This window comes from Ammodytes marinus, assembly GCF_949987685.1.
Source record: "Ammodytes marinus genome assembly, chromosome: 19".
Classification (NCBI taxonomy): Eukaryota; Metazoa; Chordata; class Actinopteri; order Uranoscopiformes; family Ammodytidae; genus Ammodytes; species Ammodytes marinus.
The window spans coordinates 3,623,709-3,650,410 of record NC_137223.1 but is presented as its reverse complement, the minus strand read 5'-3'; the positions used below and the strand labels follow the sequence as shown (position 1 = coordinate 3,650,410).

Genomic DNA, 26,702 nt, shown 5'->3' with positions numbered 1-26,702 from the left:
TGCTCCGGTGCCTCCGGCGGGCGATATGTCTTGATTTGAGAAGTGTCAGCAGCAGGCTGGAGCTGATAGAGGTAGAGGAGGAGGAGAAGCCCCAGTCCTAATCACATGGCTGGGGGGATGGAGGGAGAGAGGATGCTAAAAATGAGCTTTATGTGTGGTTCTCTTCTCTGAACATAGAGCACTAGAATGGTGCTTTGGCCTAAATGTGACACTTACTTTTTATTCCTGAATGAATTCAATTTTTCAGTTTTGTCCACCATTTCTACCATTTATCATATGAAATGTGTCGGGACCATAGAAATGGTTTCAAACAACCCAAAATGACAATCTGCAGCAGCCTTGAAAAAAGAAAACAATCAGGCCTTGATTTTGTTTTTAAAAACTAAAAAGAATGCTCACAGATTCTGTTGCCTTGTGGCGAGACACTGCAGGTGAATGGGGTAAAATAAGTAACTTAATGATATTGTCACGTAACTCTGCCAGCTGATTACTCAAATTAAAACTATTTATTTTTGTATTACATTTTTTTCCACAAATTTTTCAATCTACGTGCAAATGTGTCATTATCTAACTCATAACGCGCCGTACATTTAGAAACCAAAAACGTAGATGTTGGATAAAGCCAGAGTTAAAAATGTTATTACATTTTTACAAAATATAAGTGTCCACATTTTTTACTTTAAATTTTATAAATAAGAAATTATATAAACATCGGAAAAAAAAAATCTAATAACAAAATGTATCATACATCCGACATTGACAACATGAGGAAAAAATCTGTAATAACCTTCAGAATAGTATGACGAATGATTATGAAAAGTTTAGTTGATGTCACTGCTTCAGAAGTTTAGATTTTTGGTGTTGAGATATTGGCCTTTAAAGACGGTTGTACAGGAGAAATATAAAGACGCAAACAAACAAACATTCATACTGTGAAGATACCACTGTGAATATGTATATGCGTTAAAAAATCACAGGACAAACATCTGAGTATGAGTGGGGGAAATAGGAGTGAAAGCAGTGGAGGAGAAGGGGGAGTAGATTATAATGAAGAGAGACAGTTGACTGCATTACTTACCCTGCTGGCCTCAGTTCAGTGGGTTTACATGTAGTGCCACTGCCCGTCCATGCCCATGTTCATACCCATGCCACCCATCGGCCCTGAAAAAACACACAACATCACAACATTATTCTTGAAAACTGCTGGCCAGCAGAAGTGTGTTTTGCGCACACATTTTTATCTCATCTCAGAAAATGACCATAATGAGAAGGGTAAGCTTTGAACCTCTCTCATGGAGATTCTCGCAACTTTGAAAATAAGGCAAAGAGGCTATTCTATTGGGGAACTCTGTGTGTACAGTAGGTCATTCTGAATGAATCAACCTTTCTGAATGAAATGAAAGAACTTGTTTGGATGGGTTTTCCTTTGTTGGTTTAATGTACAATTCCTGTTGCTCTCTATGTTCCAATACCCATACTTTCTGCTAGTTAGTATGGTAGAAAAAAGATTACGGATGTCCCAATACTTGTGGTCAGATTTAGTATGCTTAAAAATACACGGATGCCTACTACATACGGCCGAGATTTTTAGTGTTGAAATCATCATGCTATTTGGGCAATTCTGACCTACAATTCGGTGCGCACCGGAAGTGACTTTACATCGACGGAGCCTCTGCATGAAAACATGGATGGATGCGACAGATAAGCAAGAGGCAAGATCAAGGCACAACGTTATGATGAAATAAATAAGTAAAAGTATGTCCCAATTGTGTGCCTACTGCATGCTAACTAGATCATTTTTATGGTCAGCTGTAGTATGTAGAATAGAAAAAAAGAAAGAGTATGCGATTTGAAACGCAGGGAGTGTTTCTGTCTTTTTCTTGACCTTTGATACGGAGTGGTACTCCAGCTTTGCTCACAGACATTGGGCGTAAACACATTAAGTCCCCTCAGAGTGATCACACCAACATGCTCCTAATGACAGGGGCATGGCTGTTGCCAGGCACTAACTGTTAGCAATTCACCATCTGAGATGAATAAAGTAATTATCTATCTAACACACGTTGGAAGTCTACAATTGCTTACCCACCCAGCTGTAAGTGAAGATGAATAAACTTGGACTGTCTGACTCAGCTACCTGCCTGACATACACAACTAGATAACACTCTTTACCTTTATACTATTTATCTCTCCTGGCATTTTGACTCCCCCTCATTGTTCTACAGTCTAATATAAGACTGTTCCAGATATTGTGCTCATGGTTCATTGTGTTATAAACAAGTACTTTACATCTTGAGCAAATGAACCTAGAACCAACAACCCTACAGTCAGTGAACAATGTGAACATTGAATGACTCTGAAAAAGCCCAGAACACTTTTAATGAGAATGTTTGTTTTAGATCTAAGGCCAACTAGATAGATAGATAGATAGATAGATAGATAGATAGATAGATAGATAGATAGATAGATAGATAGATAGATAGATAGATAGATAGATAGATAGATAGATAGATAGATAGATAGATAGATAGATAGATAGATACTTTATTAATCCCGAAGGAAATGTTGTAATGAAGAACCCAGGCAGTACTTGATCAGACTGTAGAGATTATGTTCTTGATTGTTTGATAAACATAATGAAAGAGATTTCTCACCTCCAGGTCGGAGCCCCATGTGCTGCTGCCCATCCAGAACAAAGCCTCCCATTGGCTGGCCGTCTGGACTGTAAGCTGAACCCTGATTCACTGTGAGAGGACACACACACACACACTGCTGTCAGAGGGAGGGAGACACACACCCTGACCATATTGCAAAACACAACTTGAACAACTCCCTGTTAATCTAGTTTTAATATTTATCTATTTGTAATGTTCTTCATTTCAACAACTTGAGCATGTAAAAACGTGCAGTACATTTAACATACATTTTTCTTGTGTGTGTATATATTCTGGAAAAAACTTACATTGTATTTCATTCTATCTTATTTTATTCGATTGTATTTTTTTTTCTTCAAATTGTGCCACACCAACATTTCACTGCAGGAGCATGTGACAAATAAAGCCTTCGAATCTTGAATCTTGAAAACACTTCTAAAATCAGTGTGCTTCAAATCCAACCATGCACAGCCACATCATCTATCTGCACCTTCTTCTTCATGCAATCTTTTCTCCAATAGTCTTGGCCCCAGCGCTTCTGATCCATAACTCTCTCACTTTTCATACTGTGATAAAAGTACTGTAAGACACCGCAGGCAGAATGCATTTACGAATAATTGAATTGTTCAGCTGTACCTGTTCTGTTTGACTGGTCGATCATTGGTTGGACTATTCTCCTCCTCGCGTTGATAAACCTGGAAGAACAAGCAATATCAAGTGAGCTCTTTGATGAACATCAACTCTGAAAAAAACAAAGATAATGTTCACAAAAACTAATTCTTAATAGGTTATGTATGAAGTATGTAGCCAAAGTCAATCAATCTTCAACATTCGGTATTCTTGACTTTTGGCGTACATAAATGTGATGAAATTCTATAAGGGTCGAGGGTTTGATTTGTTCCAGGCTTTAGACCGTGTCCCACAGCTTTTTTCAGTGAATGAACTTGCTCATGTGTAATCCACTGAAGGAAGGTCATGAGAAATGGGCTTGAAAAAGCCCTGGTAAAAAAGCTAGCAGATAAACTTTTTTTTTTCACAAAAAAACAGACTTCTGTAGTCTGAAATGTATGTTAAAAACAGAGATCCCCAATTCTTCAAAAAATCTATTAACTAGTAACTATTTAAGAAAAAAAGATTCTCCATGCATAATCTCAAAAATCTGAAACCCAGTGACTGTGTCCCCGAGGATTTGACTAATAATCTTGTTTATTACTATTGACATAATCCTATGCATTAGGAGAAAGTCACATAGCTTAACGTATCTATTGATTTGGTTTCAGCCCTAGTAGCCTCAGGCTGTGATGAAGCTAACCGCTTTGCCAATGTTTTGCTTCCACAGACAGTACAGTGAGTCTGCATGCTTTGATATCTGTATTGATAGAGCCTGGGCTTGTCTGTACCCATGGGTTAGAGGTGGGGAAATCAGATTATTATATAAACCATGCTCAATCCAACAACGTGTATATCTGTGTGTTCTGGTTTTGACTAAATCATGACTCAAGTCAATGTTATTGTTAAATGCATTTCACAGATTGTGCATGCGTCTAATATGACAGCAATTTGATGTCAATCACGATGTGCGTTTATGCTTTCTTTTACTGACTCACCAGTTGTTAACCTGAAGGATGGTGAGACCTGTGTCTTGTGCTAGCTGCTTCTTCTGTTCCTCTGAGGGGTATGGGTGCTGTGAGGGACAAAAAGATTAAGAAATCAATATACAAAAAGAAATACATCTCAAGGCATCTGCCAAAAACAGCATGCATTACTTTAAGGTCCTCCATGTTTTGAGATAATATGCCCTATTATACTGTTATACTTCAAGGCAAAACTCCCACACAGGAAATGTATTCTGTTACACTACACACTATACTTCCTGGTCTGGAAGTGAGTGCACAAGTTGATTCTGGAAATGAATAGCGACTGACCACGGTTTGGCCTCCTCCTGATAACTTCAGGGTAAAAGCGTGTGCCATTATGTGACAGCATTTGACATTATTTGACATTGCTTGACAAACCATGGGGTGGGATATAAACAGGCACAATGGTGGCTTTTGTCTGGGGACCCCCGATAAGGCTAGGCCCCCCCGTCACCCCCAACCCCAACCCCAACCCCAACCCGCCTTGCTTGATCCAAAGACTTCTCCAGCCCCGGTCCCTCCACTGGCTGTATGTGTGTGTGTGTGTGTGTGTGTGTGTGTGTGTGTGTGTGTGTGTGTGTGTGTGTGTGTGTGTGTGTGTGTGTGTGTGTGTGTGTGTGTGTGTGTGTGTGTGTGTGTGTGTGTGTGTGTGTGTGTGTGTGTGTGTGTGTGTGTGTGTGTGAGAGAGAGAGTGAGTAAGAGAGAGACAGTGGGAGGAGGGCGGCAGATGGTAGACAGAGGTGACCCATGTTCTGTGAGCAGGGTCGCGGGCCAGTCCCCATTCTGCTGCTGTCAGGACAGCAACCGCCTCCTGTGGTCATCAGTGAAGGATGAGCTTCCAAGCACTTCATTTTTAAACTGCCTTCTTTCAGGCTTACACACACACACACACACACACACACACACACACACACACACACACACACACACACACACCGTACACACACACACACACACACACACACACACACACACACACACACACACACACACACACACACACACTCACTCACTCACTCACTCACTCACTCACTCACTCACTCACTCACTCACTCACTCACTCACTCACTCACTCACTCACTCACTCACTCACACACACACACACACACACACACACACACACACACACACACACACACACACACACACACACACCGTACACACACACACACACACACACACCGTACACACACACACCGTACACACACACACCGTACACACACACACACACACACACACACACACACACACACACACACACACACACACACACACACACACACACACACACACATTTACAGTCAAGTGCGAAAGTTTGTGAACCCCTTGAGCCTTTTGGAATTTTATTTATTTTAACCATTATTAATTCATTTTTATCAATACCAGTATTTTTTATATGAAATAACAGATGTTTGTTTATCAATTCAACATTTTTATTTTCCAGAAATCAATTGTTAAAACAGATAAAACAAATTATTTGACGAATGTTGTATGTGCAAAAGTTTGTGAACCCTGAGCTGCATTGCTTAAATCGAGCAAGGTAAACACAATCAGGTTGGCCAAATTGGTTGATGAAATAGACCAATGTAATGAGAGATCTTTAGGAAAGAAATTGGGCGGCACTAGATAAAACAGAGATAAAACCAGGTCAGTTTAGGCTCACCAAAGTGAACCCATACAGGTCAGACATGCTAAAAGGGAAACAAATCTCAGAGGATCTCAGGAATAGAGTTTTGATGTTACACATTTGTCTGGGGACAGTTATAAATTCATAAAAAAAATTTTTAGCTCAATCGGTCCACCGTGAGGCAAATCATCTACAAATGGAGAGCTTTAAGAGTGACTTAACATCTGCCTAGAAGTGGACTTCCTTCAAAAATATCCTCAAGCGCCACAAGAAAAGTGATTTTTCAGGTAAAAGCCAACCCAAACATTACACCTGGAGATTTGCAGACAATTTGAAACCACCATTATTCACTTGGGAGAAGGTTCTCTAGGTGGTAGGCAGAATTGCGTTTTTGCCCAAACATGGCGGTTTTGGTTATGACCAAACAGTTCAATTTTTGACTAATCTGTCCACAGAATAAGACTTCAGGTATCTCCAGGTGCTCTCTGGCAAAGTTGTGACAAGCAGTTTTGTTCTTTTTTGAGAGCAGAGGCTTCTTCAGCAACCATCCCATGAAAGCCATGTTGACTGAGTTTTCTTCTTATTGTGGAACCATGCACATCTGTCCCAGATGCTGCAAGAGAGGTCTGCAAATCACCAGATGTAATGTTTGGGTTGGCTTTTAACTGAAAAATCACTTATCTTGTGGCGCTTGTGGATATTTTTGAAGGAAGTCCACTTCTAGGCAGATGTTCAGTCACTCTTAAAGCTCTTCATTTGTAGATGATTTGCCTCACGGTGGACCGATGGAGCTCAAACTTTTTTTTAAATAATTATAGCTGTCCCCAGACAAATGTGCAGCATCACAACTCTATTCCTGAGATCCTCTGAGATTGTTTCCCCTTTTAGCATGTCTGACCTGTATGGGTTCACTTTGGTGAGCCTAAACTGACCTGGTTTTATCTCTGTTGTATCTAGTGCCGCCCAATTTCTTCCCTAAAGATCTCTCACTACATTGGTCCATTTCATGACTCAATTTGGCCCATCTGATTGTGTTTACCTGCTCCATTTAAGCAATGCAGCTCAGGGTTCACAAACTTTTGCACATACAACATTCGTCAAATAATTTGTTTTATCTGTTTTAACAATTGATTTCTGGAAAAGAAAAATGTTGAATTGATAAACAAACATCTGTTATTTCATATAAAAAATACTGGTATTGATAAAAATGAATTAATGATGGTTACAATAAATAAAATTCCAAAAGGCTCAAGGGGTTCACAAACTTTCGCACTTGACTGTATATCACGTGCATTCTTACACATGCAAGCTTAGACTTAAGCAAACAAATACAAATCCATACAGATGCAAACACATGCACTTCTTTTACTAAGGATTCACAAGTCACAAAGTCTGTGACTTATAGTATCAATTAACACAAACACACTCACACACACACAAACATACACACACACACACACACACACACACACACATTGATTCGTATTCAACACATTTACACTTCAATAAATATATAACAATAGAGGGAACAGGTGTAAAAATATGGCCACACACAAACGCGCGCACGCACGCGCACACAAATACACACACACTTTTTGTGTGGCATCTACGAGCATCGCTCTCATCTCAGGGTCTGACAGATTACTCTCAGAAAAAAATCTTTCCTATTTCCTTCGCTCTACAGTCTCCATTTCACACTTGACCACAACCTATGAGGCCAGTGACATGATCTAAACCTGAATATGAACGTTTTTCAACACTCATTGTTGATGATTTAAACAGTATGAGTGGTTAGCTAGTGTCATTGTTCCAGGGATATAAGAACCATGTTGATAGGACTTTACAACCCTTTGTACTGTCAAGCAGTCAGGTTTGTTGATAATTTAAAAGGAAAAAGAAGATGTTTAAATTTGTATTATTATTATTATTATTATTATTATTATTATTATTATTATTATTATTATTATTATTATTATTATTATTATTATTATTATTATTATTATTATTATTATTATTATATTTGAGTTCCATAATTTCAATTGATAAACACAAGAAGTATATTGTTGATATCTAAACTTTTTTCTTGGGCTTAATGAAAAAAAAAAATCTGAAATAATTATTTTTGGTCCTCCAATGTCTTTAAAAAAACACGCCTTCCTTACACATTTCAAACGTGCAGTCAAAAACCTGTGTGTAATATTTGGCGGCGAAACATCAGAAAAAAAGCGTTTTACTATTATATTAGTTGTGTTTGTTTTTAATCATTGAAGAGCATTCAAAAAAGTTATGTATTTTCTCTCTTGGCCTGTTCTCAAGAAGCTTAGAAGACTGTCAACCATTTATTGTAATTTAGAGTAGTCAGACCAATTTTCTTTTTTTCTAAATCTCTCCACATACAAAACACAGCATCTTGGCATTTAACAAATAATACATAAGATTATATGAGCCAGTCACCAGTCTGTTTTTAGAATTGACTTTGAAATGTAACTGCTTTTTAAAGCACTTCATGCTCTGGCTCCTTCTAAAACTGCTGAGAGGGCCTACATTCCCATTTCCATGTTTTAGTCATTTAGTCATTTATTATTTTGTATTATTTCAATTGTCTGTTTTTATTTGTTTCACACGCCACTAAATGTACACTGCACTGTAGCTATCGATATACTGTCCCTCATTACTGTGAAGAGGCAACGTTTGTCTCTGGTATATGAGTTCTCAACAGATTTATGGACAGTGAATCTGGAATAGACACTGCAGAAATGGCTAATTCTGCTGATTGTAGAATATATTCAATCCTGAAATGAGGGGGTGAAGTTTTTGATGCAAAATGTGCAGTAACCAAATCATTGGCATGTTAATCTTTGTTTAGTGCAAAGCGTTAGTTTGTTTCTTATTTATATCCTGTAGCATTTATACATAATGAAGGTGTCGTAGATGCACTAGCGTGACGTTCAAACATAACTCTATCTCTCAACTGAACAAAACATTTCAATTTCAGTCGACTGACACAACACTTGTGACCTGCAGTGGACTCCAGGGCTCTGCTCCTCAAACTCTGGCATCAACCTTTGATTGAGGATGAATACCGGGGGTGGCATGGAAACCAACAGGCTAATGGGCTGATAATGAATAACATAATGAATCCAAACCTTTCACAGCTGCTCTCTCTACAGCTTCCTCAGAAGGGGATCTTTAAATGCTTTTTCCAAAACGGACAAATGGACGACAAAAGCAGGAGGCTACGGCTAGCGGGTGGACAGAACAAGCCCCCCCTCTGTCCGTGGGCCTCACGCTGCAATGCCTGACAAAACATAATCCCGCTCCTTTCACACTCCTCAACCACTGATGAATGCTTGATCGCCTGGGTGTTGCAATAGGGCCTTTCAGAGGCCAAAGTCCCCTTGCACACTTTTCATAGGCACATCCTGCCATGGCAAACACTTGTGCTTAACAAATTAGGTCTGAAAGGAGGATGAGGAACAGAGAGGGGATAATTCAATTATCCCCCTTTTTTCTTCTCTAAAATCTTAAGGTGGGCTTTGGAAAGGAAGGGATTACTCAGAGTACAGGACCTCTATGGGCCTTTTACAATCTAAAAAAAACGGAGGGGTTACAACACATCTAAGAGGCAGAACTACTGTAGGGCCATCTTTTGGACCTTAGATAAAAGGTAGCGCTCTCATCATGGGGACTTGCTCACTCCCTCCCACAGAGTACTGAAACAGTGCTTCTGAACAGAAGGCTTCTGATGTTGATTTCTGTACAGACCCTGGAATGGTATTTTAAAAAGACGACCATTAGACGCAAGGACACATTTGCTCCGTAGTCGTACAATAGAACAAAGATGAACTGGGTTTCAAGATGCCTTTGGGAAATCTAGCCTGGGCTCATTCCTAGGGTGAAGAGGCATCATTCCAAACAAACCGTTGCCTGATGGAGTGGGATGGGGTGTTACAACACTCCTTCTAGCATTCAGTGAAATCAATGTAGGATTGCTGTTGTAGTGGAGAAGAAAAAGTGTTGCGTGTTTGAAATCTATAAAAAGCCACAGCTGGATGTTGCTTCTATACATGAGCAATAGAAGAGGAGCCCGAGGTAAATGTTCTCACCGTGAGGTGCTGGAAGAGCCATGCTCTCATTATGTTTGTGGCCACTTTGGGGAAGATGCCTCGTTTCTTCTGCCTCTTCTTGTCCTGGTCGTCCTCGTCCCCCGTGCCCGGTGATGCCAGGCTGTTGTCCAGACCGTCTCCTGCATCACACACACAACAGGAGTTCCATTAGGACAAGGCTTTAATACAGACATGTTCAAACATTCCTCTCACCTCTGCTTTACTCCCCGGCCACTGGATAACCAAGAGCAGTTTGCAGTGTGGGAGCTCAATAAAAACCAAGGGCTATTAATCCAATGTGAGCCACGCGTTTGACATGAGGTAATGACTGCGGGAGCTGTGCGCCCTGACATGAAATAATGAACGTTCAAAGTGCAGTCTGACTCAGTGCTATATGCACTGTTATTTATATGTGACCTCTGAAATAAGACTAATGATTTCCCTACAAGTAGAAGGAGGGGAAAAACAAAAACAACAGTCTATCCTGTGAATGAAATATAAACTCAATAACATCAAATTTAGTGCTGTTTGAAGTTGGAAGAAGGACTTCATTTGGGGTTATGGAGACAGAATGAGGCGGGTGTGGCCCCTTTTCAAACCCCTCTGTACTGACAGCGTTTGTCTGCCATGCCAGGCTGTGGATCCTGCCATTAGCAGTGCCCTTGTTTGATTTCTGTAGGAAGCTGCTGTGCGTGGAGGCAGGAGGCTTCCTTTAAGCTGAGGTTTCCGCCCCTGCTAGCTAACACTCCATCTCACAACGCAAGGAGCACTGCACTCCCTCTCCCCTCTGCCATTAATTGTGCATCAGCCGAGATGATTTACTTTTAACAGTGGTGGTTATTTTTCTTGCCCTCGGGGCAGAGAAGCCTTGAAAGCCTGCCTGCAGGGCATGTGAATAATGCATCTGAGAGACTCCTCCCCCCAGGCGGGACAGGAACCCTACTTTTCTTAAGATTTGCCCTAGCATGTCTTTTTGTTTTTAGAGATGCATCAATCAAACGCGCCTATTTGAGCCATACTCATGCATAAATATTTCAGCTAATGAATATTGACATTAAAAAGGAAGTGTGCTATGGGTCTGGGGCTCTGGGGGTTGTGGGAGTTTTGACTGATGGTGTCCAGCTATCACACTGCCCCTGTCCTTTGCTCCTCCACCCTCCTACAGTCACTTCAGCCTGGGCAAAGGTTGGCATTTTCATTTACAATTTACTTTAACTTCTTTTAACTCTCGTTGTCTCCTAATCAGAGTTAATTGGCCAGACAAGATTAAGAATGGAGATCTCATCTTCCTACATAGCTAACTAGCTGCCTATTATCAAGGCACATACAAATGCCAACAAAGCATAGAAGCTTACACAGTCAACAACCATTAAATCAACATATCATCAAACACATGAAAAGCTTCTGCCAACTGCTACCGTACCTCAACCTCTACTCATGGGTTAGGACAAGACTACACCAAATAACACATCTTCAGCTCCCATTAAGAAATGAGCTAAGATAAAAACAATGTCAGGTTGAATGAATGAAGTCTTATCATCAGAGTGTAGCCTCTAGAGCGACCTGGGATATAAACAGTGGCCTAACGATGACTTAAGAATTGATGCTTTCAGTATGTTCATCAAGTTGATACAGTGGCAAGAAAAAACATCACAAAAAGTTGAAAAAGAAAAGAAAGAAGAGAAGACACCAGAGTGGCTTTGCCTAATTATATCTCTAGAAGATGTGCTGTTGTCCCCCCCCCCGCCCCTGGTCCTGCTCCTCATCCCTCTTTCTTCTGCTGCAGAGAGAGGGAGAGCCGCGGGGCAGATCCTCTACTACACTAATCGCTTCTGACTGTTCCCCGGCAACTGGGCCAGTCTAAAGCAGTGTGTGATGGTGCTACGCTACACCCCCCCCCCCCTGCTCCGCCCTGCCTGCCAGTGTCTGCACGCGTGACCCCGCAGGGAGCATTACCGCGGGGATGGCTGGAACATAGCCCCAGGGCTAAGAAGAAAAACATACACAAAAAAACAGCACCCCGAAGACATGAAGAAGAGAAGCCACTCTCCCCATCTATACCTCTGCTGCTCTCCTCGACTCAGCCCGAGAGATGCTTGTTTCTGTAGAGAGTTGAGGCCATTCCAACACAGCCCCAGTTGTTCCTCACTACGTTCAATAGATTCAGAAGCCATTGAGATATAGTGAAGTTAACACTGCAGACATCTCTGTCTAACTAAGGAAAGCATTGATTTGTGGAAGAACAAGCTCAGACAGCTTTAATATATTAGGCAGGAGGGTTTAGCAGTAGAACTTTGGAAACCCGGCCCAAGTAAGGCACCTATCCTAAAGCCAATGTTTGTCAAAATGCATTTACCTATTGTATTCAAATGAACTGCTATGCATCAAGTGTAAAGGCCCACAGAGTCTCTTTGACATTTCAGATATTCTTGTCATTTGAAATTGTGTATTTTTTTATTAGTTTGATATTTCCACTTATTTCCACTCCTCTACAGTCGCTGTAGCTCAGGGGGTTTGGAGAAATCATCGGATGAGGAGTCCATAAGTGTGGAGCAGCTAGCAGAACTGATTGTAGCATTTTCTCAGCTGCATCATAGATGCAAATCCAGCGCAAGCTTTCTAATGAGCTCAGCGGGGCCTGATCCATCATCTGTAACAGCCCCTCCCCTTATGAGACATGACACACAGCTCTAAATGGACTAGTCTGGAAGGTGGCCAAGGCCTGGGGAATCCTCTGTGTGACAATATGAACGTGACCATTACAAGTTGTTGACGGGGAGATGCGAATAAAATTAAAATTAAAATCCAAGTTATTTGCATCCTTTTTCAAATCTCATTTTGTGGTAGCGGCAAAAAGTAAAATGCAGTTGGTCACCATTGTAATTGTGTTGATCTCAAACCCAGACCTGTCTGCATGCGTAGATGCTGGATTAGGAGATTCGTTAGGAAATTTTATTTTTAAATCCAGGTGAATTGACACCAGAATATGCACAATTATCAGTACATAGGATTTGGTTATTTGCCCCAACCCTTTCTCTCATCATCATGACAGATGTTAAAGGGACAGTGACGGTGATGTAATTGGAATGCCGGTATACCTTCACATGGACACATTCCTTCCTCCTGACTCCAGGCTCCAGATGTGGCAAAAAGATGCGACACATCCTGTTCCCCACATTCCATGTCTCAACACGATTGTGTTCCAGATCTTTTCTCAGTCACTCCCACTGCCTATTGTTTGATTTGTGTCTTTGTGATGGACATTCGAAGCCTCTCCCCTCCTCGTCCTCCTCCCCCCGGACCCTTCCAAACATTCCTGGGAGACTCAGCCCCCCTTTAGCTGTGGTCGGCAGGCAGCAGTCACCCTGGGGGTTGAGCTATCAAAGACGGGCCCTCTCTGCATATCACACAGCTTACAAGGAGCAGGACACCCTGAGCCAAAAACCACCAGCCACACACAGTGGGCGGATCAGCAAACCAGTGGTTAGCCAGTGGCGGGGAAGTCACATTGCCCACAACTTAAGCATTCCCAAATGAGAGTCAATTATAAAAAAGGTTTTGGTCAGATCATGGTGGCATAACTAATGACACCACAATACAGTGAGGACAGTGCAGTCACTCCTTGTCTCCTGTTGGACTGTCATTAAAGTTGAAACTGCTATTATCATTATGATAAAGGAATAGTTGTATTTTTTTTTTCAAACTGTGAATTTAGTTTGAGCTATGTTTAAGTTCAACTCCTGTCCACAATATTACTTCTCACTATCCTTTGAGTCCCTTAGGTTTGGGATAAATGTATATAAATGAATAACCATAATGAACACATTTATTGATAGCAAAGGCTTAAGATATTCCAATTTCTTTTTTCAAATATGTAAAAATTGAATGCTGAAAAGCTTTAAAGCTGTGATAATCCTTTCATCATCAAGTTATGATGAGATTGTATTAATCAAAATAATTCAATTACATTCATTTGTCATTAACTGTTTCTCTAAGTTTTGGGAAGTAATGTGTCCTTTAACATGTATTGCTTACATTTTCCTAATTGGTTATTCTGGTTCATGTGTGTTTATGTTTTTTGCCAGCTCAAAACTTATGGTTAAGACTTAAATATTGGTTAAATATTAAAAAGACAAGACTGTCGCTAGAAAGGGAGTTGATACTGATATTTTCACATTTAGCACTATATTTTTTATGATTAATCACTACAATAAGTTGAACTTTGCGATCAATAGAAATATTGCCATTGAGGAGGGAGTAAACCTTTTGGAGTTGGAGGTGATACTGGGCAGAGGAACAAAATAAGGAAACGTGAGATTATGAGATGAAATGATGGCTTCCCCAATATTAATGCAAACCTTACTGTACCTTATGGAAAAGGTGACATGAGTATGTGATTATATCTCTATGAAAAAACATAATGCTGACTATGGAGGGCCATCTACCTGCTCCAAATAAGATTAGCATAACATGCCTCGGACTGCCCTTTCCACCCTTGCAGGTTGTGTGTGTGTGTGTGTGAGTGTGTGTGTGTGTGTGTGTGTGTGTGTGTGTGTGTGTGTGTGTGTGTGTGTGTGTGTGTGTGTGTGTGTGTGTGTGTGTGAATGTTCTGTAGCATGAGAATAGAGTGGAAACGCTGCTAGGAGGCCCAGGGAGAAGCAGCAGGTAGCATGCAGCTGATCCTGCACTAGCAACCCACTAGCTCTGATCATTCTGCCTCTTCTTTTCCCTTTGTTCCTCATACATAAAGTGGCCTGTCCTTACATCCCTACGGGGGGCATACTGCACCCCCATCCGATATGCATTCTCTCCCAGGTCAAAAGGCCACGGACCTTGGGTTTTCCCCCCACTGCTGTTTCTTTAAAAAAAGCCTGAAGGAAAGAAGCTATTCATACAGTGGCCTTTTTCTCAGTCGACAAACACACAACTTCTGTATACTGAATGGGTGGATTCAGATTGACTTAAACAAACATGTCACACTCTTGGTGTATCTAAGGGGTAGTTGAGATCAGTTTTACCAAAGCAACGGTTGTAAAAATCAAAGTCTTGATCTGTTTGTGATTGCCTCCGAAATGCTTGTGAATTTCTCTTGTCTTGCGGTGCATCCTCCTATTGTTCTGCTGCTTGATGCCTGATGGGCAGAGGGTGGAAAGTTTCTTTAAAGTCCATTCTATTTTTACTGCGCCCGAAGGGGAGAAAAACAAAAACAAGCCATAAAAGCCTTATAGCCTCCAATTAGCACATCACACATCCCATTAAGGGCAGGGACACCGGGGCTACACAAGAAGGAGCAGGGCTGGACCTCATCACAGGCAGACAGTTAACAGCACAGATCAACTTCATCAGACACTAACTGACCCAAAACCTCACAGCCTAAACTGATTGTATTCAAAATGCAAAGGCATCAAGCACAAATAGCCCCTGATGAATTGTTATTAAAGGATATAAACATTGTATATTGTACTGATCTTTCTGTCAACAAATGCCATAAAAGACCAAAAACCAACAATGTGTTGGTTTGTCATTTAGGCAAGCCAGTAGCCAGGATTTTTACACATATATGGTTAGGTTAAAGTTAAGTTACATCCTGACCAATAACGTTTTCCGTAGGTAAAATCCAAATGATCTACATTACCAGCAGTAGATCCTAGTAGTGGATTATTACATCCTTTTAATCATTTATTCATTTTATTGATGTTCAAGTTGCCAAATTCTCACATAATGAATTTAAAAATACATAAAATAATTGTAATTGTCCAATTTAGTAAGCACCGTGTGAAATACAAAAAAAAAACGACCCGCACTTAAATCCAGCGACAGTCCATCTCTCAATCCTTTGTCACTTTCCTACCACGTCTATAGTAATCAACCCATTGATTTACACTGTAGATTATTTAAAAACGTCTTACAGTGTATTTCATATAGTTAAATGAAATAAACACTAGTCATTTCCACTTAACTTAGACAGGAGACAGGCACGTTAGAGTTAAAGTTAGGATTACTACCTACAACAGCGGTCCTCATTGAACTTAGATAATCTGTTTTTTTATGAATGCAATTAAGATACAGTGATAAGATGAACTAAGTGCATGAACTTTGTTAAAAGGCTCCCCCCAGGTCAGCAGGCAGCAGTGGCTCAGAGAGGTCACAGTAAAGTCAGAGCTGTGAGGCTGTGTGTGTGTGTGTGTGTGTGTGTGTGTGTGTGTGTGTGTGTGTGTGTGTGTGTGTGTGTGTGTGTGTGTGTGTGTGTGTGTGTGTGTGTGTGTGTGTGTGTGTGTGTGTGTGTGTGCGGGCGCTTTCTTACCCAGTTCACTGTTGTTGTCTCCACTCTGGGAGACGTGTCCCCCGCTGGACGGTCCCGGGGTGCCCACAGAGGGAGTAGAGTGGGCGTCGTCCATGTCTCTCCAGGACACTGGGTTCTGAGGGGGTCAGCCAGAGGTCCACACACCAGGGGACAGGAGATAAGGGAAGAGGGCAGAAGAAAAAGAGGAAAAACAGATGAGGAAGGTCCAGCAGGTCCATTATCAGGTCCATTATGCAGTTTCCCACCAACCACACAAAGACAACAAGAGTGGCATGATTAGCATTATAGGCAGCAAGACAGAGTGAAGCAAGAACAACCTTACCATTCTGTCCGAGAAATAGATTCAAATATTGTTTGTAGAAAGTGTATAGGAGTCTAGTAAACCTCTGCAAGCATGTAGACCTGACTGTGTCCTGGCTGTGTCTGTGAGCAGAGCTGGGTAGAAACCCTGTATTTATAGGGCTGGTTCGGCCCCTGCCACTCAGACAGACTTAAGCCCCAAACCAAACAGCAGATCTGCCTCTTCAGCCACTCTGCGTCAGCTGTTTGCCGGATGGTGATCAGATGAAGAGCTTGGCAGATGACAACAAGAAGCGCGGGGACAATGGCGCAGTGTGAACGAGGCCTCTCAACGATGGCCCCCTCTTTTCTTATCCAGATACACAATAATTACAACTCCTCGGTACACACAGCTACTCAAAGAGCCCGCCATGTGTTGCCACATTTATCAAGCTAATGAAGGTCTTATATTCCCCAACAGCCCATCTGTTAAAACCCAATTAACAGGACTGAGTGTTAGTGTATACAGCTAGGATTTGGCATGTCTATTAGATCCAAATACAAGGATGAAGAAATTGGTGAATTCTACCTATTATTGACTACGTTTACATGCACAGCAATACTCTGATATTAACCCGGTTAAGATCATATTCCGACTAAGACATCACCATGTAAACGGCAGTTCCTGCTCACCTTAATCAGAATAAGCTCATTCATATTCAGAGTAAACCATAATCAGATTAAGACAGCTGGAGTATTTTGATCTTAGTCACATTATGGTGGCATGTACTGTATATACCTTAATCAGAATAAATATTCGGACCGGAGTTTTCGCTGCATTTTTCTGCATTTGCCGCAGTTTGCGAACCCATGCCCTGGTGTTAAACTAGACTGTGTAAACATGAAACAAGGCTCCTTTAAATAAGCGGTGACAAAACAATGCAAGGCAATGGAAATGACATAAAGAATGTTCATTTTCCTTGGATGGGACGGGAATTGTTACTGGAAGAAATGTGCTGATGTCTTGTCATCATGACGCTTCTACCAGAACATTTGAAAAGACAGAATATTCTGAATATGCTGATTGACATGGTAACAGGAATATCCCCGTAGCTGTGGAACATGTTAACACCTTATTTGAAACATTGTCTTAACCGGAGTATGGACCTTAATCAGAATATGCTGTGCATGTAAACATAGTCATTATTCATGCCTATGTTTAACCTCATACAGAAACTCTTTGCCTCACACTGATGACTCACGGTAAAGACTACAACAAATGACCACTGGCAGCAAGCATAAGGTAAAGAAACCTATCTATATGTACACAAGCTTTATGTTTTCCAACAACATACATGGAAAATAGTGTGGATGAAAGGATGTTTGTTAAGAACACTGGGGTCAAACAGGCTATTATCACAGCATCATTCACCGGCCTGTTGTGCTACAGTCACACAAGACTCCACGTGGTTTCCGTTAACTTTACGTTTATCAGGGATTGGCTGGATGAAAGCTGAGGGGTTCTGTGTTATTAGGAAAGCCATAGGAACAGCTAAGCTAGTATAACTTTTAAGATATGCATCTAACTTCCATGTTGCCACATACAACTTTACATGAGTCAAAGTGATAATATGAAGGTGATTTCTATAAAATGGACCTAATGTTTTGGGGTTAATTTTAAGGGTGATAGATGTGGTCCATGCAGAGCCGGCCCGAGGCGTGTTTGATATCAACATCATGCAAATGTAAGTTATCATCCATAAAAAAGAAATACAACGCTTTGGTCTGGATGGTTATTAAGCCTAATAATTGAATCAGTAAATCTGGGAGGTAATCCGAGGTTAACTGATCACGTCCATATACATTGTGTATTGAGTTTATTTAAAACATTTGGAAATGGGGCTGCCCTCAGTTGCCCATGCACTGTGTATAGTCTATAGCCTATTTCAGCCTCGTCCCGTGATAGAAAATGAGCTCCAAGCCCAACCCAGAGGACCCTCCATAATATTTTATTTTAAATTAATATTTTTATGGAAAATCCATGTGTCTTTCTTCAATAGCTTGTAATTAATCAGACCCAGGGTCTCCAAATGATTTTTTCACACAAAATTCCTCAGATTTAGCCTCTTAATTTTCCTCTCAAAGTGCACCAGATACATAGCCTGGAAATCCAGACCCTGATATCTTGAACGATAGAGGGTCTGGCGACGATCATTAGTAATTTCCAACTCAAGGGGCGGCTCCTACTCGTGCATTTCAAATGCCACTGCACGCAGTTGGATAGCACTACAACCAATCAGAGCGATGCACAAGGCGACGTAAGCCCCTTTCGTTTAGCGAACAGCTGTTAAACTGTTAAATTAAACGTTTGCCGTTGTCGGTCGACAAAATAGAACATTCCACTTACTTGCTAATGAAAGATTTGAGTGCCGTCTTCCAAATCGTTAAGGGTCGAGGCCAAAGCAGTCTCAAACTCACACAACATATTTGATGTTTACTATCACGGCTTCGACGTCGCATGCACGTCACTGTCGTCATCCGGTTACGTCCTCCCCAGAGCACCATATAAAGGGCTCTGGCGCGCCCATATTAGATAGAACCAATTGAAACGTGAGCCCAGATTTCTGGTCTTCTTGATAAAGCTTCAACGGAGCGTGTCCAGACCAACACGCGCAGCAAATTTAATTTGCCAGCGCCTAGTGGCAGGTCTGGGAATGCCAGGCTACCAGATACATGCATTTCACTTTAAAAGGGTAAAAAAAATCCCCCGGGGGGGCATACCCCCGGACCCCCCTACGAGGGTTGGGATCTCGGTTGGCTACTATTTTCACCCAGCTGGACATTGGAGGCAATAGCAAAAAACACTGGGTGTGTGAATGACATTCGACAAAAGGCAATAATTTGGCCAGCACTAAAATTGGAGAGGTGGCCCCTGATCGAATTCGGCTTAGGGCCCCCTGAAAGCTTGGGCCGGCTCTGGGTCCATGCCTATGACATGAACAGTAATGTCAGTGTTTCCTTTTAGTCTGAGGATCTTTGTTGAATGTCACCTCTCTACCATCAACTCTTAAGCTTCTACTCTCCGATAAAGGCAGGACATACTTAGTTAAGTGGGATCGCCTGAGGGGATGATTTCCCTGAACCAGTGGAAAGAAGTCAAACAAATACGCTAAGATAATTGTGATGTTTATGGGTTTGTTTTTGTTTGAATTATGTTTTTATGCGGAAATTGTCTAAATGGATTTTACCAAAACAAAGGGAAAAAAGGTATTGGTCGATCTAACATTCCATCTCAATTATAAGGAGATGTTCTCGAGATGTCCCCGTTTCCTTATGATGCCAATAGAGAGAGGCAGTGATAGTCTAATTGTTCACAATGCAGTTTCCTTTGAACGCTCGAAAAAACGTTGAACCTTTTGGAACCTGGTGAGATAAAATAAAATCCTACTGCCATATTTCCCTGAAGGAGTGCAAATAAAATATGGAGACTAGAAAATCTAAATGTTTAAACTTGGATTTAAGAAAGATGAACCGATCTTTTGGTTCAAACTTCACTGTGTTCTGTAGAGATCGCTGCTCACATACAGCCACGCCAACAAAACAGCACACAAACCTACATACAGTCACAAACACTGTTTTCAGCCCTGGTAAATACTAAACATCTGTTGGTACACTCCGTGGTTACATGTACGTTACACAGCTGTGTGCATGTCTTTGAACCCAGAGGAGAGCAGCACATTCATTATGGAGCAGCCGATAGGAGGAAGGCATTACAGCAGGAGACTTTCCTGTCACATCAACTGGTGGCCTGGTGACACACACACACACGCACACACATATACACTTGCGTGCGTAATCCATGTTTGATGCAGAATCAGGGATATTATGAATTGCATGATCACCACATAACTGAAGTCGATTACTGATGTGTTTCACTGTAGGTGCAGCTCTACAATATGCAAGTTTTCCTATTTGAAACCTTGCCATGGAAGATATTACACTCTCAGCATTTTCCCACGAGTTGCCAAGCACCTTATCAAAATAAGGGATATTTGTATATTTTATTTTTATGAGACTGGAGGCAAGCCTTAACATTAATTATACAAATAACAGGATTTTTTTTTTAGCTGTATATTTTATATTCCTTTCAAAAATCGACTTCAAAATCTATATCTCAAATATCAGGAATCATCCTTGACTCCATCAGTGTCACCCATGGGTTGTAATTGTTGAGGAGTTGAGGAGTTAAGTGTAGGTCCGCCATTGAAATCCATGAATGAACGGTCAAACTAAACATCTCCCATCTTATTCAAAGGGTATGAAACTGAATCAGTAAAGGAAGGAGTCAACCAGTTTCATGCACATACAAAATTATGTTGTTTTGATGCAGTCAATCACTGCACTTTAACAACAAACCACCTCAACAACTGAATTTGCTTCTTTGCAAATGAACACACAGTTGCCAAAAATAGGAAGAGGCTGTGTAATGCAGACAGCAGGGGGGCGCCTGACAAAAGACCCCCCCCCCCCTCAAGAGAGGGGCCGAGGCCCAACAGCAAACACAACATTGGCAGCTGTGAAGAGCAGCATCATTATACCGCAGCCATTCAATGGATGAAGAAAGTTACTGTCCTCCTTTACAGAAGAAATCTGATACAAACAACAAATCTCAACTGTTTATAGTGTCACTGCTCCCAACAGAACGCTTTCCCTGTGTCTCTTCTGAGGCAGCAGCACAGCTTTAGTCAGGCCACCAAACCCAACAAACATCCATACTGTTTTATGAAATGCTTTAACATGTTAAATGCCTTATGGTAAAAGGCAATGGGGATTAAAGGTGCAGTCAGCGATACTAGAGAATGCTTGGTGACAAAATCACCTTTTGTCAAAATCAGTGAATCCTCATTATCCGCTACCTGTACGTACTGTGTGTGCTCTGATAAATCTAATGCCATTAGAAGCCTATAGGCTCTGGGAACGGGAATGTTGCTAGCTACAGTGGGCCCCTTTGATTATATACCTTTTGAACATACCCTGTGTATTAACACTGGATGTATTTCATCCCAGCGCACACACAGGTACAGAAATGTACAGAAAGGTATTGTGAGGAGATATTCACTGATATTGACAGAGTGTGATTTTGACAACAATCATTCTTCAGAATAATAATAAAAATAATAATTTATTTTCAAATGTACAATTTCAGAAATGTAACTGGCTCCTACGCTAGTGGTTGTCAATCGTTTTGCCCTCTGACGTGTTCAAATGAAGCACTGTGTGTGTGGATGGAGAAGGCTGCTGCTGCCGTAGGACGCACATGGTCAAAGTCCTAATGAATGGAGAGCGGGCAGGTTGACTCACATGATCTGCGATGTTAGTGGAGGATCCCGACAGGTCGTCGAAGTCCGACTTGCAGACGTCACGATCCTCTATCACCAGGTCAATGGGCATTTTGCCTTTGAGGCAGCTGATGTACCGGTGGCAGAAGTTATCACACAGCTCGTGAACCTGAAAAAAATACAGTCTTTGGTTTAGAGTCTCCGAGATTTAGCGAAGCACCAGGATAAAAAAAAAAAGAAAAACAACTCTGCCGTCACTGACAGCACAGGGGAAAAGACTTACCTTCTCTAATTCCAAGAGATGAAAACGTAGGACTTGAATTGCTTGAATCATCTAATTAAAAAAACAAAACAGACAGATATTTTTTTAAACAACCAACAGCCAACAACAGCGCACGTTAGGATTTTTAAGGATGCATTAATAGAAATGTGCTCTTTCTAACAACAATATTATATATCCTCTTTTATCACAAGAAATTAAATGGGAGACAAACAGAGGATCAGAGGAGAGCGACAGAAAGAGAAGGGAGCGCTCACCAAGTTATCGATCTCAGGGTTGGAGGAAAATAAGGGTTTCTCCGCGCGGATCTGAAGAGGGAAAGAAATGACACGATGTCAGTTTGATAGTGTATACCTTTTCACTTTAGAATAAAGAAAGGGAATTCATTCATAACGCGGACTCAATTATAATCCATTGTCATTTGTCTGAATTTGCTGCCATGACATATAATTAATTGGGAAGTTTTGGGAAGTGCAGAAATGTTCCTGCTTGTTATCTGGCGCGTTTTCCTTTCTTCCAAAAAATGCCTGTGTTCTAAGCTCCAGCTGTGTGCGCCTACCTGTTTGGCGAACACGGCTATGTCTTCATTGAAGGAGTCGGAGGAGCAGACGTCTCCCCCCGCCACGCCGGGCTCTCGGGGCGTGCAGGTCGCCAGCTCGCACTTCTCAAACACCAGAGCGAGCAGCGGGAATAAAGGGTGACTGCAAAAGACAGGCGAACACATAGGCCCGTGTGAGATTCTATTGTTAGGCCCCGTACACGAACCAGCACACTATCTACATCGTATCAAAGCAGCGGCAGATCTCATTTCACATTAAGCTGGCGACTTAAATTAAAAGGATACGATAAATATTTAGGCCTATTCATTCACTTTAATGCACCGAAACAAAGGCGCCGATGCAGTGAAATTATTGCACAATGTTTCCAATGCAAACAACTTGTTCAGAGGTTTGAAGCAATCCTCTTTGCTGCTGGGGTATAGGCCTACATAATGTCGCCTTGTGGCTGGAATCTTTTCATCTCATAAAAAGAATATAGCCTATGCAACATTAAAATATGACTTATTTAAGGCTTACGTCATTTATTTGAAATGTCATCCTGGCTTAACAGCTGAAAAGGAAATTATATTTCGGGCAAAGACGTTTCATTTAGCCTAATACTATTTCTAATGGTTCTAATGGATCAATTAAAAAAGCACATAATTCTTCATGACATTATTATTATTATTATTATTATTATTATTATTATTATTATTATTATTATTATTATTATTATTATTATTATTATTATTATCATTATTATTATTATCAGGCTGCAATGACTGGATCCGCACCCATAGATCTGGTCCTTGTCCCTCTTGAGCGCGTCGTTGACGGCGCTGCCCATGCCGCCGGTCATGATGCTGTGCGGGGCGTGCGCTCCGTAGTGCTGCGGTGGGAGAGGCGGCGGGCCGTGCGGCGGGCCGTGGCTGAGGTGGTGAACCTGGGCCAGCGGCCGGGGCGCGTGAGGGTCTCCGTACACGCCGTCCATCACGCCTCCGTAGTGAGCCAGCTCATCATACTGGAGGGAAAGTTGAAGATGAGGACATGAACACGTGCAATCTAAACTATGTGAGAAAAAAGCTGGCACATGTATATTCCTAATTTGTTTATTGGATTCAATATATAGGCATTAGAACAATAAACTAATTTAAGACATGTAGGCCTATTATTTATGATATTATAGGAACACTTCTAAAAAACAAGTTCTTTAAAAAATAAAAAAAACACCTTCATTATATTTCCTGCGTGTATTTACCTTCAATTAACTTAACTCAGGTTTGAGGATATCAAGTCATTTCTGTGGAAAACGAAAAATCTTGTCCAAACCATTTAAAGAACGAACATTCTAAAATAATCTCTCATTTAGACGTACCCTTTGCGCCATCTCCGTCCGCAGTTTCCAGACGCGTTAAGAGAAGTTTGGTGTTGATGTGTAGTTCAATAGATTACTCTTAAATCCGAAGGGGAGAAAAAAATTACAATCCTGTCCTGGGACTGAAATCAATGCAAAGTGTTCCAAAAACAGCTTCTGTCCTCACGCACCAAAAACGCGCACTGGCGGCCAGCAAACTGCTTTTCCCTGTGCTTATCCAACGAGAGAGACTGAGTGACAATGTATCAGATGTGAGTGTTTGATGATGTGAGTGGTCCCTTTCATAGGAATGCGCTGGCTCTCGTGTTCTCAGTGTGTCCTCATGTCCATGTATCTGCGCGCTCACACGCTCACTGTCCGCGTTTTTAAGAGCGCTCTGTGATCTGACGGAACGCGGAGGAGCAGCCCCTGCCTCCTCCTGACGAGCCACTGTGTGCTTTTGAAACGTTGATTTCCGGTCATTAGTTTCAAAATAAATCCGAAGACTTAACCTTTATTCCTCCCTAAAGGACAGTCCTTTCAGCATTAGAAGGAAGTTTACAATTATAAAATAAAAACAATATTATTATATTTATTGATAAAATAGATTATATAGGCCTATAGTAAAGTAATAATAAGTGATAATATAATATAATCATAAGTTTAAATGTCCATTGTGTCGTTTTTTTAGCAGGCTCCACCACACAACATTAGTTATTTTCTGACGCCAAACAATGTGTGATTTACAAAACTAAAGCACCTAAGTGCAAGAATGTTCACTTGCTTTTTTTATTGGATGCATGTACTGAAAAAGTGCTTACAATGTTTCCAAAACACATTTGGATTTCCTTGTGTTTTTCCTGTGTTCAAAGCATGTATTGGTTGAACCACATAAAAACTATAAACTTGGGGCGCTACGGTGGTGTTGTGGATAGAGCACGTACCATATTGGCTCCAGCCTTCGTTGCAGTGGTTGTGGGTTCAAATCCGACCTGTGGACCTTTACTGCATGTCATCCCCCCTCTCTCTCTCTGTCTTCCCATTTCAACTCTGTACTATCCAATAAAGCTTGAAAATGCCAAAAAATTATCTTAAAAAAAATATATAGGGGAGAACGGGGTAATATGAGCCACTTTTTATATTTGCTCCCCTCTAAGCGAGCTAAAATGATTTATCACTCAAGTTTACACATTTCCCATTAATTCAGGATGTTTCCTAGAAATGGGCATTAGCAGAATTTTTTCAAGACAAAGGGCAGTGAAGATATGATTGTTTTAAAAAAAGTTGTCATGTGGCTCACTTTACCCCAGCTGTGGGGTAAACTGAGACAGACCAGAAAAATCAAGGGGTAAACTGATCCACTTACTTTTTCCACTCTAAACTACCATAACAACACACATTGTAACAGTTAGAATCCTGAAAACTAGCCACACATTCCAGAACTAATGTCGGACTAGTAAAAGAATGATGGGGTTTCGTCAATTAAGCAAAGCAAATTTTCTAAACACTTGAAAGTAACTCTGAACAAAATCAAATACAACATATTATAATTCAAAAGGTTTTAATAAGATTCAAATGAAAGATAGAACCAGTTAGATTAGAACAGCCTGGGACTCAGAACACAGGAGAAGACCCAACTGGAATATAACATCAGCCTGTCATACTCTACAACTAGGCCTACTCTACATTCCAGCCCTGAAGGTTACAGGGAAAGATGAGAAGGTGCTCTTTCCGTGTGGTTGCCCCAGGTCGTCTTCCTGGTGTATTTCCTTGGCATGATGGCTTTTCTACAATGTGTATGACATTAAAATAAAACATATGTTATGTAATATTACATTAAAATATGTTTAAGACTAAACTTAACTTGTGCCTCATGGTGGGGCAAAGTGAGACAGTGGCTCACTTTCCCCCACAGCATTTGGCTCACTTTCCCCCACCACCACAATTTGAGAAAAAACTACCTCTCTTAGCATTTTAGGCTAATCTTTAGCTAATATCATCACATGGTTTTTATATGTTGGTAGTTCATCAACACGTATGCTAGAAGTTTTTCTACGTGAATACATTTGCTTTGGCACAACAGTTGATTAAGTTGACAGCAAGAAAATTTACTTTTACATGCAAAATACCTATTTTGGTGAAAAAAACATGCTTACCACAGCACCATGAAGTCCTCTCTTTCAGGGCCATGGGGAAATGAGAGGGGCTTTAAAACATATATCTCACATGAACAAAAATGTTTTCCGTTGCCTAGATACAGGGGGTGGCTCACATTACCCGATGCCTCAGATTCCCCCGTTCTCCCCTATATATATATAAACTTGGTTACTATATCATAGTGACTGTAACTTTAACTAACTCCTGCATGAGTGACAAAGTACTGGATTCTCGAATGAATTCTAATGCAAATACAATCAAATAAACAACATAGTGTTCTTTTATTATGTAGAAAACAAAATCTCCATGATGTCAAACATGACTGTTGTCCAAAAGTTCAATGGGGTCGAAAATGCATCCATCTAGCCCACTGTTACTCTCTCTACTGTATACATTTCAGACTTAATGCTTTTATTTTGAAGAAGA

The 26,702-nt window shown here is 41.0% G+C and overlaps 1 protein-coding gene across 1 annotated transcript; it reads right to left on the bottom strand.

Annotated features, from left to right (window-relative positions):
• Positions 1–1,102: 1,102 nt before the first annotated feature.
• Positions 1,103–23,612, bottom strand: meis2b (Meis homeobox 2b; the record flags this gene model as incomplete). Its single annotated transcript, XM_080047834.1, has 11 exons — positions 1,103–1,161; positions 2,655–2,744; positions 3,291–3,349; positions 4,262–4,338; positions 10,025–10,164; positions 16,329–16,443; positions 21,969–22,115; positions 22,230–22,280; positions 22,484–22,534; positions 22,786–22,927; positions 23,560–23,612. 11 exons carry the CDS (start codon positions 23,610–23,612, stop codon positions 1,103–1,105), a joined length of 984 nt encoding a protein of 327 aa, XP_079903960.1.
• Between the last annotated feature and the right edge of the window lie 3,090 nt (positions 23,613–26,702).